Source organism: Chiloscyllium plagiosum, unplaced genomic scaffold (assembly GCF_037043375.1).
Source record: "Chiloscyllium plagiosum isolate Xiang-an unplaced genomic scaffold, Cpla_swu_hap1 HiC_scaffold_22, whole genome shotgun sequence".
Taxonomy (NCBI): Eukaryota; Metazoa; Chordata; class Chondrichthyes; order Orectolobiformes; family Hemiscylliidae; genus Chiloscyllium; species Chiloscyllium plagiosum.
Genome location: NW_028270160.1, coordinates 4409482 through 4427232, shown reverse-complemented (window position 1 = coordinate 4427232; position 17751 = coordinate 4409482). Strand labels below are relative to the sequence as shown.

At 40.9% G+C, this 17751-nt stretch overlaps 1 protein-coding gene across 1 annotated transcript in view; it reads left to right on the top strand.

Annotated features, from left to right (window-relative positions):
* The window catches only part of LOC122561354 (VPS10 domain-containing receptor SorCS1-like), a 1223550-nt gene extending 1206265 nt beyond the window's left edge, over positions 1–17285 (top strand). The window contains exon 27 of the mRNA XM_043713087.2: positions 10205–17285. Coding sequence (XP_043569022.2) covers positions 10205–10263 — 59 coding nt within the window. The 3' untranslated portion in view covers positions 10264–17285. The remainder of the gene's footprint in view (positions 1–10204) is intronic.
* The last annotated feature ends 466 nt before the right edge of the window (positions 17286–17751 follow it).

Here is a 17751-nt window from a genome sequence, read left to right as displayed (position 1 = left end):
TAATCTCATTGTATCTTAAAAAGTTTTCACTGTTGTTTCTATGGATGTGTTCTTCATCCTTGACATCTCTTTCTCTCTGCTCCAAAGAGATTAGGAGTTCTGAATCAATCCGTGTCGGATTTTACAGAACAGTTGGATGGTCATCTGAGTCACTGACTTCCTCAACATTGTAATCCTCCACATATAGTACTGACAAATATCTCTGATCTCAGACAAAGCAATACTCACCGTGGAATGGATTTCTGATATAAGCTAGTTAAAGCCAGATAAAGCACAGAATATACTTCATCCTCAAAGTCACAGGAATAGAAAGGTGAAAGTAGACCTCAGCAAAGATCAATGGGTATATCTAGCAATAGCTTTTTATGACTGCAGTGAGTTTTGGACACAAACAAGCTGTCTGGGTAGCTGCCAAAAAAATCATCTGCCTTTGATATTTGGACTACAAACCTCTGTCTCTGACAAACACCTAATTAAATCTGGATATTTACAGTTATTCAGAGAATTCACATATCACTTTAAAAACAGGCTTACACAAAAGGCGTTCTGCTCTGAGGCTTCAAAAAAGATCCAAACTCCAGAGCCTCTATCAATTTCCCATTGCAGCGTGGGGTCTTCCCCCAACCAGACTAGATTGGGTGAGCCTCCAGAAGTGTGAATCCATAATACAGGATTGAGAATCAACATGGACACCTCACAACAAGGAAGACATGAAATGGCTGAAAAGCCACATGGTGAGACACAAACGTTTATATTGTCTGTCCTCTGTCTGATCCAATGGAACAATTATACATCAGCCAGCCTATGAACTAGACACAGAAACTAACTTCAAATCACCAAATAACCAAAGTGTGCAGCTTGTCCCAGTTTCTAAGTTCCCCTGGGAACCAACCTTCTAGATATTAGACTACAAGAAGCCTCACAACTGCAGTGAACACTTCATTTCAACTTTAAAACATCAAGTGCCTTCAAGAAACCAATGTGATCTGCTACATGGCAGACCAGAGATATGAAATTAGAGATTGAGTTAACTTTAGTTTGTGAAAGTCTCTTAAAGTGTATATGTGTACAAGTGTGAGAACATTGTGTGACATCACATTGTTCAGGGTGATTGTGACCAGAAATGATCTTTTTTGGTTTTTTAGCTGAAAACCTTGCTCGTGAATTACTTAATTGAATTGCACACACCAAGGTAAGGGTTACACAAGATATAAAACATTTATTTAATTAAAATGGAGACTCCAGGTAACGCGATGGACTGTGGTCTGGTGATATTGCAAGATGTTTACCCAGGATGGAGAGTTCAGAATTAGAAATCATAGGTACAGGACTAATCCTGTAAGATTCAGATGAGGAGAAAATTCTTCCCTAAGGGTTAAATATTTTGGGGTTAGAGATTTTAGGATTTCTATATCCCAGGTATGTATATACAGACACTCACACATTGAGCGTATTCAAGGCTCACATATATAAATATTTGGACCCTAAAAGGGATTTGGAGATTGTTGGGAAAGTAGATTTGAGGTTAGAGGTCAGCAATGATCTTAATGAACAGCAGTGAGGAGGTTTCATGGCTGAGTCTACTGCTCTTACAAGTATTTTGTGTGCACTGCACTGAGAACAGGCATTGCTAGTGAGATTCAGTGACCCCCCTGCAGGCACTCTACCTCTATTCCTGATGAAGGGCTTTTGCCAAAATGTTGATTTTCCTGCTCCTCGGATGCTGCCTGAACCGCTGTGCTTTTCCAGCACCACTCTAATCTAGACTCTGGTTTCCAGCATCTGCAGTCATTGTTTTTACCCAGATTCAATGCCTCTGTTTTGCTGTTTGCACAAATGCAAAGCTTAACTAGCCAATGTTCTTTCCCATTGTCATTAAAGCGTTTTTCTGCTAACCCAGCAAACTAATTAATGGAAGGGGAGACGCTGGCCTGGTGGTATTATTGCTGGATTGTTATTCCCAGCTAATGTTGTGGGGTCCTAGATTCAAATCCTGCCACAGCAGATGGTAAAATTTGAATTCAATAAAAATCTGGAATTAAGAGTCTGATGATGGGACTATTGTCAGAAAAAAAATCCATCTGGTTCATTAATGCCTTTGGAGAAAGAAATCTGCTGTCCTCAATGTGACACCAGACTCTCAGCTGTCCCCTGAATAATTAGGTGTGGCCAATAGGACCTGGTCTTGTCAGTGTTGTCAACGCCCTATCAATAAATTTTAAAAAATTGTATCAAGTGATACTAGGGTGGCACAGTGGCCCAGGGTCCTGGGTTTGATTCCCGACTGTCTGTGTGGAGTTTGCACATTCTCCCCGTGTCTGTGCGGGTTTCCTCCGGGTGCTCTGGTTTCCTCCCACAGTCCAAAGATGTGCAGGCCAGGTGAATTGGCCATACTAAATTGCCCACGGTGATAGGTGCGTTAGTCAGGGTAAATATAGGGTATGGGAATGGGTTTGGGTGGGTTTCCCTTCGGAGGGTCGGTGTGGACTTGTTGGGCTGAAGGGTCTGTTTCCACAATGTAGAGAATCTAGTCTACTGTTTAACCTTAGTGAGAGTGGGTGGTAGGGATTAGTATGAGGAGTGGAGGCTGCTACTCTCACATTTGAGATTTTCTCCTCAGTGTTTTATTCATAACAACCTGTTCCTCTTGAGTTAAAAATCACACAACACCAGGTTATAGTCCAGCTAGTTTAATTGGAAGCACACTAGCTTTCAGAGCGACGCTCCTTCATCAGGTGATTGCCTGATGAATCAACTGATGGAGCGTCGCTCCGAAAGCTAGTGCTTCCAATTAAACTTGTTGGATTATAACCTGGTGTTGTGTGATTTTTAACTTTGTACACCCCAGTCCAATACCGGCATCTCCGAATCATGTTCCTCTTGAGTACACTTGACCGTCCTTGTACAGAGTCACAATCTGGAGGTGAAAGTGAGGACTGGCAGATGCTGGAGATCAGAGTCAAGAGTGTGTTGTTGGGAAAGCACAGCCGGTCAGGTTGATTCCTGTTGAAGGGCTTATGCCCGAAATGTCAATTTTCCTTCTCCTCAGATGCTGCCTGACCTGCTGTGCTTTTCCAGCACCACACTCTCGACCCAGAATCACAATCTGTACAGCTCTGTGACTTCCTGTTGTCAGTAATCTTAAAGTGATTATCCCAGATTTTCAGTGTGTTTCAGCCATAACAAAAATTAAAGCAACATTTTTCAAAATCATAGTCTTAATTTTCTATGAGTGTAAAATCAGTTTGAGAGAAGGATAGTGTGATCAGTAGGAAAAAAGGAAAGAATTGCAGATGCTGGAAATCCAAAACAAAATCTGGTGTCCCTTCACTGTGTTCCCTGGCCAACATCCCTGCCTCAGCCCTGCTGCTGTGCTCCAGTAAAGCTTAGCAACAGCTGGAAGAACAGCACCTCATTTTCTGCCTGGGAACCCTGCAGTCATCTGGACTCAATGAGTTCAACTTCCCAGACTTGTCAACACATGGGCTGCTACCACACACAATCCATTGTCAGTCACTAACAGTTCTGACCATTACCCACTCCTTTGTCTCTCTTTGAGCTCTACCTCCACACATTGTTTACTCCTCCCCTTCCCTTCCTCACCCCACCTTCAACATATATACCAATTTTTTTCTGAGGTACAATCAGTCATAGAGTCACAGATATGTGCAGCATGGAAATAGACCCTTCGGTCCAACTCATCCATGCTGACCAGATATCCCAACCTAATCTAGTCCCATTTGCCAGCACTGGGCCCATATCCTTCTAAACCCTTCCTATTCATGTACCCACCCAGATACCTTTTAAATGTAATTGTACCAGCCTCCACCACTTCCTCTGGGAGCTCATTCCATACACGCAACACGCTCTGCATGAAAAATTTGCTCTTTAAATCTTACCCCTCTCACCCTAAACCTATGCCCTTTAATTCTGGACTTCCCCCTTCCCAGGGAAAAGATCTTGCCTATTTACCCTATCCATGCCCCTCAAAGGGTCGTGGGACCTGAAATGTGAACTCTATCTCTCAGCACAGATGCTGCCAAACCTGCTGAGTTTCTCCAGCATCCTCTGTGATCGGTAGGGAGCTTGGTTTTCCACATGGCCACACCCAAACTCTTCCAACTTTCCACTTGATGCTGATCTCCTTTTGAGACTGTGACTAATGATTATATTTAACTGTAATGCAAACATGAGTATTTATTAAAATCCTATTAAACAATGGAGAATAGAAATTGTGCTTAACTGACATTCATATACAAATAGCATTTCAAAATAATTGGCAAATAAACAGGGGAATGTGGGAAAAGAGTATTTTTTTAATACAACAAATCATTATGGTCTGGAACTCAGTGCCTGGTAAGGTGGTTGATGCATTTTTGATAACTTTCAAGAAGGAATTGAGCAAATGTTTTAAAAACAGACAGTTTTGATGAGCTAAGTGGAAAGAGCAGGGAATGACTTTAATCAGAAGGCTTTTTGAAAACACAATCTCAGGTATGAGGGTTGAATGGGTTCTCCCATGCTGTAGAATTTCAATGGCTCTCATCAATTCTTCTCAACCATTTTAATTTAAACTCGACATTGACATACCTGTATTGATTAGCTTAGAGATGTGTGATGAAAACACTAAATATTCAAAGGGAACATTACTGCACAGAATTTTTATTCTCTATTTTTCTCAGTTGAAACCTCTCTATGTGATAACTGAGTGTTAGATCCTGCAGAAATGTTTTCAGGATATACTATACTCTTTAGTCCCACCACAGGGTGCAGCCTTTTTCAGACTATTTGTTGGCTGTTCAGGTGACAGCCACAGAGAAAATGCAAATGCAGACAAGGGAATCTTCCCCTAATTCATTAAAAGGAAGAACTGTCCCCAAGCTCTGATATCCATATCTCAGGTTTATAGTCCAGGCTGTGGCGCTAGCGAAATGGGATTAGTTTCAAATATCCCAGGTGAGAGTTTAACACTGATGGGCCAGGCTGGAAGCTACCCTGCTGTCCTATGAGATCTGACCATTGAAAACAGAGCCAAAAGAAAAAATCAGCCTGAATCCAGAATCTCTACCTCGGAGCATTTCCCAGGGCACAAACAAAGTGTCAAAAAACAAAGAACCTTACAGCACAGGAACAGGCCCTTCGGCCCTCCAAGCCTGCACCGATCCAGATCTTCTACCTAAACCTGTCACCTATTTTCTAAGGATCTGTATCCCTCTGCCTCCTGCCCACTCATGTCTCCATCTGGATACATCTTAAATGACACTATTGTGCCCATCTCTACCACCTCAACTGGCAGCCACCCTCCACCCACTAGCCTCTGCGTAAAGAACTTTCCACGCATATCTCCCTTAAACCTTTCCCCTCTTACATTGAACTCATGACCCCTAGTAATTGAGTCCCCCACTCTGGGAAAAAGCTTCTTGCTATCCACCCTGTCTCTGCCTCTCATGACTTTGTAGACATCCATCAGGTCCCTCCTCAACCTCCATCTTTCTAAAGAAAATAATCCCAATCTACTCAACCTCGGCACAGTGGTTAGCACTGCTGCCTCACAGCGCCAGAGACCCATGTTCAATTCCCGCCTCAGGCGACTGACTGTGTGGAGTTTGCACATTCTCCCTGTGTCTGCGTGGGTTTCCTCCGGGTGCTCTGGTTTCCTCCCACAGTCCAAAGATGTGCAGGTCAGGTGAATTGGCCATGCTAAATTGGCCGTAGTGTTAGGTGCAGGGGTAAATGTAGGGGAATGGGTCTGGGTTGGTGTGCTTCGGCGGGTCAGTGTGGAATTGTTGGGCCGAAGGGCCTGTTTCCACACTGATCTAATAATCTGATCTGATCTAGTAATCTCTCTTCATAGCTAGCACCCTCCATACCAGGCAACATCCTGGTGAACCTCCTCTGCACCCTCCCCAGAGCATCCACATCCTTCTGGTAATGTGGTGACCAGAACTGTACACAGTATTCCAAATGTGGCTGAACCAAAGTCTTATGTAACTTGTAACATGACCTGCCAACTCTTATACTCAATACCCCGTCTGATGAAAAAAAGGATGCCGTATGCCTTCTTGAACACTCTATCAACCTGCATTGCTGCCTTCAGGGTACAATGGACTCAAACACCCGATCTCTCCGTACATCAATTTTCCCCAGGGCTTTTCCATTTACTGTATAGTTTGCTTTTGAATTGGATCTTCCAAAATACATCACCTCGCCCAATTCTCCAATCTATCTGTATTCTGCTGCATTCTCTGATGGTCCCCTTCACTATCTGCTACTCCACCAATCTTAGTGTCATCTGAAAACTTGCTAATCAAATCTTACAGCACAGAAACATAGTATTCGGTCCAACTCGTCCATGCTGACCAAGTTTCTCCAACTGAATTAATCCCATTTGCCTGTGTGTGGCCCATATCTCTCCAAATTGAAATGACAATACTCCTGGTTCATAGGTACGGCTGGTCTCTGCTGACAACAAGGGGTGAGCCTCCATGTCTCCTGCCTATCACCTTTATAGTCGATGAATCTTTCAATGGGACTGCATACTGTGTGCTGCCCATCTCTACAAAGGCTGCCATCAGTCTTCACTCTCACATCTGCCAAATCCCTTGAGCATTGTACAGCAATTACTATACTCCCAATCATCCATTATACAAATCACAAGTTTCCAAGCATAACAAGTCAGGACGACAAAAGTATCCGAAAGCAATCAACATTAATGGGAACACTTAGGCATGCTAATACACAAGTTGCCCTTAATTGGTAGGACAATGAGTCTTACCTTTTATTCCTAGCACTGCAGTTCTAAGGAACATTTTGAATGTAAGGTCAAGACTGGTTTGATGTCAGCAGCAAGTGGTTCCCAAGATTCCAGTAGAATGTTGTTAAAGATTTTAATCAAAGTTTTAAAAAGTAGGAACAGCCAGGCACAGTTCACAGCAGTCAGTGATGTGCAGTGTTTTCCCAAGTGTCTTAGAACTATATCATTGTCTCAAATAACAGGGACACCCATGCTGTTGCTTAATCTGCATTATAGCTGTATTCTCCCAGTCATGATCCTATAGGTTTGATTCAAAGCTAAAACAGGAGGTTTGAAAGGTTGGAGTTAGCCACAGTTGCAGTGCCTGAGGGTGATGTCAGTGGCCTGCAATAATAAGGCTCTGGGTCACCAATATAACAGCAAGTTTATGATAGGTTACAAACAAATATAGTAGAGTGTGAATGAGCAGGTCCTCACATGGTAAATCACTAATCCTCAATGCTCCATCATTTTGGAGAATATGGGAATAAGTGGCATTCCCAAATTGGCAAGGGCGAAAGCCCTAGGGTCAGTTAATGAGCGCCTGTACCTGATCTTTAGTGGCCATTTGTACAGAGGTATCCGATTTATACAAGTGTTGTTACCAATCATCTTGTCTGGAGATGATGAAATAAGAATAGAAGGCAAATGATTTAGTATCAATGATGGGAGCAAATCAAAGAATTAAATGTAGATCAAGCTTGAAGTTTAAAACTTAGTGAACAAATGGAACTTCTGGGATCTATTTCATTATTCTTTCTTTGAGCACGTACTCTCCAATGGGATCTTGCTGTGTTCCAGACTAGTCCCCATTGGCCTGCGAAAGAAGCACAACAACTTGCATTTATATGTAACTTTAACATGGCAAACCATCCTGGGGAGATTCTTAAAATGTTCAAACAAGAATACACGTTAGAAATGGAATGTACTCCTTCATGTTAATCCATCACAAGGTAGAATTGGAGAGAGTTTGTTTTCAGTCGAGAGGTTTCTTGAACTGTTTAAAAGTAATGCATGATTTCTGCTAATATATTTCTTTTGTCTTTTCTATAGACAGCAAGCTGACTGAGGCTTTAGCATGCAAAGGGATTGATTGATTGACATGTTCTTTTCTCAGTTGCTACATTTCCTATCAGCTGCCGTTCAGTGCTTGCACCACTCAATGCTTCAATAAGCTTTGCCAACCCTTCTGAAATATTAAAACAAATGTAAAACAGTTTCTAATCACTCCAGGGCTCACTTGCTCCACTAAATCTATTTTTTCTCAATGCTCCAATTGTTTCACTTTAACTTTCCTCACAATTATAGCTTCTTTGGATATTTATTAATATTTATCAAACCACTCGCAGTGAAATGTCCCATAGACCCCAGCCCGAATCTCTGGAAATTTCTGAATTACAAATTACACAGCTTTGGGATGTTACCAATCTTTGGTCATCTCGACCCTGACTTTCATAGAGTCAGTGTCATACAACATGAAAACGGACTCTTTAGTCCAATCAGTCCATGCTGACCATAACCCCAAATTGAATGAGTCCCACCTATCTGTGCTTGGCCCATATCCATCCAAAACATTATTCATGTACTTATTTAAATATCCATGTAAATCAAAATGGGTAAACTAGTCAAACAAATTCCAGGTATTTCAATTTCCTGGTGATTGGTTAAGCTACTGTTCTTCCCGAAAATAGTTCTCCAGAAACCACTTTAAAATCAGATGACTAATAGTGTTTAAAATGCAATGGGTTTTGCCTCATTGTGTATTGTTATTAAGTTAATTCCGATCATTTCTACTCCTGATTTCACAGTTTTATGACACAATTATCAGCCATAAAACTACAGAAGTACAATAACTCACAGGGAACTCCTGCTCTTAAATGCATTTGATGGGTGTGATTGGTTAAGTGTTTTTTAGCGACACAGCTATTTCAACATTGACCAAAATAAATGAAGTGCCATATTTTCCCAATTGAGCTGTCAATAATCTCAACAGCTACTTTTAAAATATGCTTTTATATTTCTTCTGGACATAATTATGATTTAATCATTGAAGAAAAACTCAGTAACTCTTGCCTGTTCAGACTAAATGCCTTAGCAGTCAATCAGCATTGATGAGATACGTGGTACCTGGAGATGTCATATGGATCAATCTATCAAAGAAGAAAGGAGATTCTTGCATTTATGTTGTACATCAAGCTGTTCCAATTAAATACTTTCAATGTGGACTTGCTATTGTAATACAAGAAAACATAGGAGCCAATTTATGTGCAGTGACATCTCACAGACAGTAACCACATTCATTATCAATTAAATACATGGTGCCTGGTGCTGACTGAAGAATCAATGCTGGTGTGGAGGACTCCCCAGAACCTCTCTGAAATAGAGCAATGGAGGGCAGCTGAGATCTCAGTTTAATGTCTCACTCTGTCTGCACTATGCTGGAGTAACTCTTGCTTCTCAATTAAGCCAATGTTAAATATGTAACATCCACAAAAACAAAATGGAAGACAAAGTATTGTCCACTTCTCAATGTAAGAAACCCAAAGTCATGGATCAACACCTGCAGAAGTGGATTCGAATCCAGCCCAAACTAATGGGAATATAGTATCCTCATATTGTCTCTCGTCAAGCTCTGATATTGAATGAATTCATCTACTTTCAAAAGTATGGCATAAAAGCTGACAAGATCTTGGCACACATTCGCGCCTAATATTCTTATTCAGTTGGTTTTAAAAAGTGAGGTGAAGATACCATAGGTATGTGCGTGTGTTTGGAGTTAAAATGAAATAGGCTGAAGGAATCTCTACTCGTACAACTGTTGTGACAACTGATTTGGTTTTGCGTGATTATGATACAAATGCCAGAGTATCTTTAATGCAGGAAAAGAATTGTCACTAAGGAAGGAAAGGTAGAGGTCATCAAAATCTTCACTAGAAGTAGCATTTCTTATTCATTTCCAAAGGAAAGGAGGTTTGATGGAATTAATGCAGAAGTTTGGGCCTAGGTTATTGAAGACAGCACCACTGCTGACGGGGTAAAGGGCAGCAGTTTAAAGCAGTAGTTGGACTTGAAGAACCAGAGAATCTAAGGATGGATTAGGAGTGAATGAGGAATCAAGGGAAAATGGGTGAGACATTGCGAGGTCTGAAATGAAAAGGTGAGGTTTTAAAATTGGAAGGATTGAGAGACAGGAATCAATGCAGACCAGGAAGAGCAATGTGATGGGTGTGGGGGTCTTAGTGAGGGACGGGTTACAGACAGCCAAACACTGGGGATAAAAATTGGCAAAAGCATCCACTCTTGAGTGCTATCCCCCATCTTGTCATAATCAGCAAACTTGGGTGCAATCTCAAATTACAAACATTAAGCTGTACTCTAACCTTTGTTTAAACCCTTTTTTTGATATTACAGGAAACAATCCAACAGTCACTGAAAGCGAGAGCACAAAAGAGATTCCAAGCTATGTTTAACACTGGGACCTGCTGAATCCACATTGGAGTTCGACTTTTCTATCCTACAACACACAAGGTTTTAGCTTTAAAACTGTGCATGTGGATGGTAATGACACAGATTGCTTATTGTAACTATTTGGATAAAAAAAATCTCTTTTCTATTACTTTAACAAAAAAAAGAAAAAAATTATTGTAAATTGAACAAGAGAATGTGGTGGTTAGGTCCTAAAAAATATGTACAGTACATTCAATGTAAGAGGTAATATAGTGACACAAAAGAGCACATGTACTTGTGAAAGGTACACTATTGGACAGAATACATTCTCGCTATCTCCTTGGCGATTTATGGAGAGTACGTTGCCAATCCCTGAGCTTGACCCCCTGAAGAGTCATGCTCGAGTACAAAAGACAAACTGCAGAGAGGGCAGTAAGCATGGGTTGTAGGTCATTGGCCAAAAGAACCACTTTCATTTCACTCAGAAAGCTACGCTAGGTCCAGAATACACTGCCTGAAGGAGTGCTGGGTTTAACTTCAATAAGTTAACTTCGTTAACTTTCAACAGGGAGTTAGAATTGAATTATTTGAGAAGATAAAATAATGCAGGACTGGAGGGAATGATCAGGAGGGAGGACTAATTGGATAACTCTATCAAACAGCATGATGGGCAGAACAATCTCCTCCCATGTTGTATGGTTCTTTGATGTTTCCTAATCATTAATATAGTCTCCAACTCCCTTCTTCACCCTCACTAAAGAAAAATCCAAAGCATCATGCAAATTACAGGTTTATGAAGTGAGTCACACTGACAGTACCTGGTCCTCCCATTTGTACATACTGCCTGATTCAATTGACAATATAAGTTGCTGATTGTCGGATGTAGGTCCTTTAATTACTGACATACCGATCTCAACCAGGTACTGGCTGCTCCAATCACCAACACTTTGTGGACAGCTCCCAGATACTTTCTCTGTAATTCCTGGCATGGTCCCAGCTCATTCCTGAAGAAGGGCTTATGCCCGAAACGTCGATTCTCCTGTTCCCTGGATGCTGCCTGACCTGCTGCGCTTCTCCAGCAACACATTTTCAGCACTTTCCCTGTAATCCCTGGCACGGTCCCAGCTCATTCCCAACTCAACAGCTTTCCTGACTACACTCTGAATCTGCCAGGTGCATACCCCCGCTGTGTTGGGTGAACACAGCACACCAACACGTCTGAATGACAACACTCCTCAATAAAGTATTACCTTTTAACCAGAGCGTACTGTAATATGCTGCATGCTAGCAAGAAGCTGCACCGACTGTACACCATCGGTGTGCTTGGTTTTCTTGTTCCAGTTGCATATTGTACTGTTAGAAAGTATTGGTTACATTATAGATCAGTTCACAGAGTTAGACTCTTTTTTTAATAACAATTGAGATGATAGAGATGTACAAAACCTTGGGGTTACTAGTTCAGCTGTCATGATTCAGCAGGATGTGTTTCTTTGAAATTTGAGTCAGAAAATAACGATCTTTAAAATACAGCAGTAATACTTTAATTGTCAGAAGTTGGAGCCAAATGCTTAAGGCCATAAGAAATAGAAACAGGAGTAGGCCATTTGGCCCCTCGAGCCAGTTCCACTATTCAGTACACTCATGGCTGATCTGACATTCCTCACGCCCACTTTCCCGCCCTTTACCCATAATGCTTCACTCCCCTTTGGATCAAGAATCTATCTATTTTAGCCTTAATTTTTTACTACATGTTTGAACATTAAATTGTAATTATAGCGTAGATGCTAGTTTAGAAATGGGAATCACGATGAAGCCAATCTGGCTTTTGAAATTCAGAGTCGGGACATTGGAGGAAGTATTTAAAGCCTAACTCTGACATTCTTCTCATCTGCTATTTGAGTGGAGGCAATAAGTCCTGTGATCAAAAGAGAAAATGCTGGAAAATCTCAGCAGGTCTGGCAGCATCTGTAAGGAGGGAAAAGAGCTGAACGTTTCGAGTCTAACTGACCCTTTGTCAAAGCTCAGTTCCTGTGATGATTAGCACCATCTAAAAGAAATTCAGATCATGTTTAGCTTTCATACCTTAGTATCCCACAGAGTAATAGGCAACAGTAAAATAAACTAGCATCAACTTATCAAAAGGAAACTAATTAGCAAGCTAATTATAAGAACTGGGTTGTTAATGGAACACGTGACATTATCATTGGCAGATTCCTATGTCAGTTTCTGAGAGGATCAGAAATGGAATTACATAAGAACCAGGAGCAGGAGTGGGCCGTCCGGCCCAGCGAGCCTGCTCCACCACTCAATAGGATCATGGCTGATCTTTTCATGGCCTCAGCTCCACCTACCCTTATTGTAGCCCTTAATTCCTTCATTGTTCAAAAATCTATCTTTGCCTTAAAAACACTCAGCGAGATAGCATCAACCACTTCCCTGGGCAGAGAATTCCACAGATTCACAACTCCCTGGGTGAAAAATTCCTCCTCAGCTCAGTCCTAAATCTGCTCCCCCTTATTCTGAGGCTTTTCCCCTAGTTCCGGTTTCACCTGCCAGTGGAAACGGCCTCCCTGTTTCTACCTTATCGATTCCCTTCAGACTCTGAAATGATCAGCTTTATTTCTTGTAACCATTTCTTCTGACCAAGAAGACACCACATGGAATGGTCTGTGGATTATTCATTAGAGTCCTCTGGTATCTCAAAACAAAACTTATTGCAGGCATTGAATCGTTTCCACTCACAGCTAGGTTTAAAAGCTGAAAGAACTGCTGTAATCCAGAAACAAAAATGGAAATTTCTGGAAAAGCTCAGCAGCTCTGGCAGCATCTGTGAAGAAACATCAGAGTTAACATGTTGGGTGCAGTGACCCTTCCTCAGAACTGTTCTAAGCAAGGCCACCAGACCTGAAACGCTAACTCTGATTTTTCTTCACAGGTGCTGCCAGACCTGCTGAGCTTTTCCAGCAGCTTCTGTTCTTGGACTTCTGGTTTCAGGTGACTAATGAAGTTGTACCAAGATATGTTCAAGCTATGTGGTAGGTCAGTCAGCACCAGTAAAGACAAGGCTTACATTCGACCTGTGTATCCTTTAGCAAAAGTGAAAATGTAGAACTTGACCCAATTCTTCAACTCGTAAGTCAATTCAGACATTCAAAGTTTGGATAGCTGTTATTTAAGACTGTGTTTTTCCCTCACAGTGATCTTTCTCAATGGTTTAAAGAAAAGTCAGTGAAGCCTTCTATTTTAATTTAAAATGAAGGTGCTTGCTGCTTATGCAGGATAGTATTTAATCCTCACATTGTCAGCACCCTCTCACAAAACACTGAGATAAAATAAAAAAATGCAGACGCTGAAAATCTGAAACAAAACCGTAATTGCTGGGGAGACTCAGCACAGCTAGCAGCATCTGTGCAGAGGGTTAGTGTTTCAGGTTCAGCAACCCTTCTTCAGAAGGAGGGACACTAGACTCAAAACTTTAACTGATTCTCTCTCCACAGATGCTTCCAGACCTACTGAGTTTCTCCAGTAATTTTTGTTTCTGTCGCACATATCACCACCTCATGTTTTGGATCTGTGTGCAGCTGACAGAAATGGAAGATATTGAAGCTGCCATCTCAAGCACAAATGATGTAGATGAGAGTTCTCCTCATGTCACTTTTATCTTCGCATAGTATCATTTTAGTTACCCATCATGCATTCCCATCCTCTACAAAACTAGGTTGTGCAAACTCCGGTTACCTGACTTAAACTTGTGCTTAATTGACCTAAATAAACTCCTTATTTAAAATCAGATTCTGTTCTGTCTTAGAACATGAGGAACATCCATTACCTGGATGTACGCAGTCTGTACCCATTCCTCATGTGCTCGTGGTGATAAACTGTCTCATTATATAAAATAATGAGTTGAAACTGGTTGGTCCATGGCAGTGTCCAGACACAGTGTGAAATGTAGTAAATCTGGACATGAGTGAGATTGCACGTAGAGTTCACAGAGAGGAGAAATGTAAAAAACTGCACGATATGTCTAATTGAATCAGCTGATCTATAGTCATTTTAAATCTGTTAAAAAAGTTATATGTACTTTTATATGAGAATTTGAATCTGTTAATAAAAAAAATGAAAATGCACACAGCTATGGTAATAAATCATACCTTTTGTATTACTGTAACTTATACCTTTGAAATGTGCAAAGCATTTGAGGACAACCGTAAAACATCAGGAATTTTTCTGCCATTGTCTTGACTGTTTTGCTAATATTGAAGGGAAGCTGATCCTGTTTGCCATACTGCTGCAGTCTGTCAGCACAGAGGGAGAAGAGCATTCACATTGGTTCATTCCTCCCTGGGCATCAGTCAGGTGTGGGAATCAGCAGAGTCTGCTGCTAATGAGAAGATTCCTTCTCCCTCACAACCAACCTGAGGTGGGAGTGCAGATAGTGCGCATTGTGGTAGGACAGTTGAAGAGTTGGCCGGAAATTGCAGGTGACATTAGACAGGCCGCACTCTGACACCCGGTGCTCAAGTACAAGTGGACCACCATGCCATTGTCTTAAATGGCCCAACACAATGCAATTCTCCTGAGGCAGAACTTTAGAGACATTAAATTAAATCTTACGTTCGTGGCAGTGTTAGCTTCTGCAGAGACCCTATTTTGCTTAATCCAAAAACTGCAGCTTCTTTCCCACAGTGTGGCAGCTAGTCTTTTAATCTTCAAATTCACTAATACAAAAGAGAACATCAACTTGCTATCTCATGCAGCACCTGCAGCACCTGTGTGTAGTCTTAGAATCCCACCCCCCACCCCGAATATAAAATACAAATTCCCTTCCAAAGGATTTTATCAAACACCAACATCATGAACCAATCAGAACTTGCTGAGATGTGATTTTCTCTTCTCTGGTCGATGGACATTGCCAATTGTAATCGGAGCTAAATTCTAAACACAACAAGCTGTTTTAGTGAAAATGTGATCAAAGAACATGGCTTGGGGTCAGAGAAATTCTGAGGTCAAAAAGGTCAAGGTGAATGTAACCAACTAAATCAAAAAGAAACAATGACACTTGCACAGCCAATTAATCTCTCCATAATCAATGGCATGAAAATGCATTATTGCACAAATTTCACTCCACAGGCTGAGCAGAAAAGCATAAACCTAAGACCCTTTAGCCCCTCAGCTCTCTCTGTCAGTCCATTCAGTCATGGCTGATCTGTTTTGAAATTTGAATTTCCCACATTTGCTCTTTAAACTTAATTTGTCCCCAGACAAAATTGTATCTATCTCAGTTTTGAGATAACATCCTGGAATCCATAGCATTAAATGCAATGTTTATGATCCCCATTCCAGCTCATACTAATTTTTAAAAACTGAGCCCCCAATACCAGTCAAAATCTGGCCACCTTATAAAGTTACTCAAAGTGCATCATATCCTTATGACATTATTAATAATAATCAAAGCTTGAAAGCACATATGCTGTATTTATCAATTTGACACAGTGAACATTGTAAGTACTTAAAAACATTTATTACTGAGGGTGTATCAAAATACCTGCAAAATTCAATATAACGTTAGTGAGATTTAGATATTCCAAAGCCTGAGTTGGCATAACAAACTGTCTGATACTTCAGGAGACCGAAAAAATTCCAATCTGATTCATGTGATGCCGAAGTTGGAACTAACCACTGCTCTGAATCAATTCAGGAAACATCAGAACACACAAGTACTGCAGGAAGCTCTTTAGCCCTCAGGTTATGGATTAAATGGGATAGTGGCACAGGAAATGCTGGGTGTGAATCTAATAATTACCCCATGCAATGGATTCCAGTATCATCCATATCACTGGGAATGGACCAGAAACCAAGTACTTCCAAATTGTGCAAAGAAAGAAAAATGAAAACATTGCAGATCAAAATACTTCAGGTCACACTGACAGTGATATTTATTGGTGTGCTTCAATACATTGGGAATTGCACAAAGATAAAGCGATGAAATGTAATAAAAGCAAAGGGAGGTAGAATTATCTGAGAACTTCTGTCTTCAAAAGACGTTGGAAAGAAAATATCGCACATCATTTTTGGATGTGGACAAAATTTAAATGTGTCATCTTTCAAAATTTGAATGTGTTAGCTTATTTGGAAGCATGCATTCCTCAAACCAGGCCAGTCCACGTTCTCCTGTGACCTCTTCTTTGTCAGTGGTTTAAATGTTGAAGGTTCACTTCAGCAGCAAGTGTGCAAGTCCATGCTTAGTCATGAGAAAAATAGTAGTAGTCGGATTGCAAGGAGACAATGAAGCAGGAACCCAACTAGTTGTGTTTGTAAATTAAACACCAAATAATGCAATGACCCTTTCCTTCCATGTTCCTTAAAAGTGGCAGACCAATTTCATAGTCTGAATAGAAATGGCAAAACCCCCCCTACTTTCTGATAAAGTTATCTACAACTTAATTCTGGAACCTGATTCCAGTCAACTTCTGCACCATGTTCTTACTTTTGTGTTAATTAGTTCAGCCTAAATTCCCCATTTAATCCAAACTGTCAAGTGTAGGTTGAACCAAGGAAGAAGTTTGAGAAGGGGGATCCTCACAGTGACCTCCAGCTAACTGCAGAAATTGAATGTGTGCTGTCGATAACACTCTGCATCACAAACCAGCCATCCAGCCAACTGAGCTAACCAAGTGATTGCAGACTGCAGCTGTATGGCCAAATGTCAGTGACCTTATCTTTTATTATATAGCTAATAAAATCATTCAATCCTGTTTTATAACAGTAAAAAGAAATAATCTGTCTTCAGATTTTTTTTAAATGGACGCTGCATAGGTGAACTTTATAATGGATTTGTGTTGAACCACCACCCTGTGCCAATAATCAAGAGTGTGGTATTGTGCCTAATGCTGTGATACAGTGTATTGCATTTGTCAAAGCTTACCCTGGTTGTTTTGCTGCTTTAACCATCACTGTATTTATTAAAACGGCCAAGGCCCGACAAAAATGTCTGTTGCTGTGCACGAATCGCATTTCAATTAAAAGTAGATTTTTTTTAAGGAAAACCTAACATTCTGAAGTGGAGTATTTGCTGTTATTACAAAGTGCTTTTCAAAACTATATTCAAAACATTACAGACAAACATCATGACAATCGCTGCTGTCCATCTGAGGATTGCAGGGTTCCTCATTTCCACATCATCAGGTAACATTAATAAGGTGCTGCCTGGTACATTGTGTCTCACTGCTCCTGAACGTTCAGGTTTCAACTTCAGAGAATTGCAAACAGCTGGGAGGTTGGTGTTGCATTGCTCTAACATTCCAAGTGAAGACAGTGTGGCCTGTTTCAGCAGCATGACAGCACTTTAAAATGGGACCACAACATTGCAGCAATTTGACGATGAACATTCCAAAACGCAAGCATCTTATTTGAAAGCGTAGGGAGACCCTCACATTGTGCTGCCACACCATTATGTCAGGACAGAAGCTGGGCAGTCTTCAGTGCGGTCAACAAAACTGCTCATGCACGTT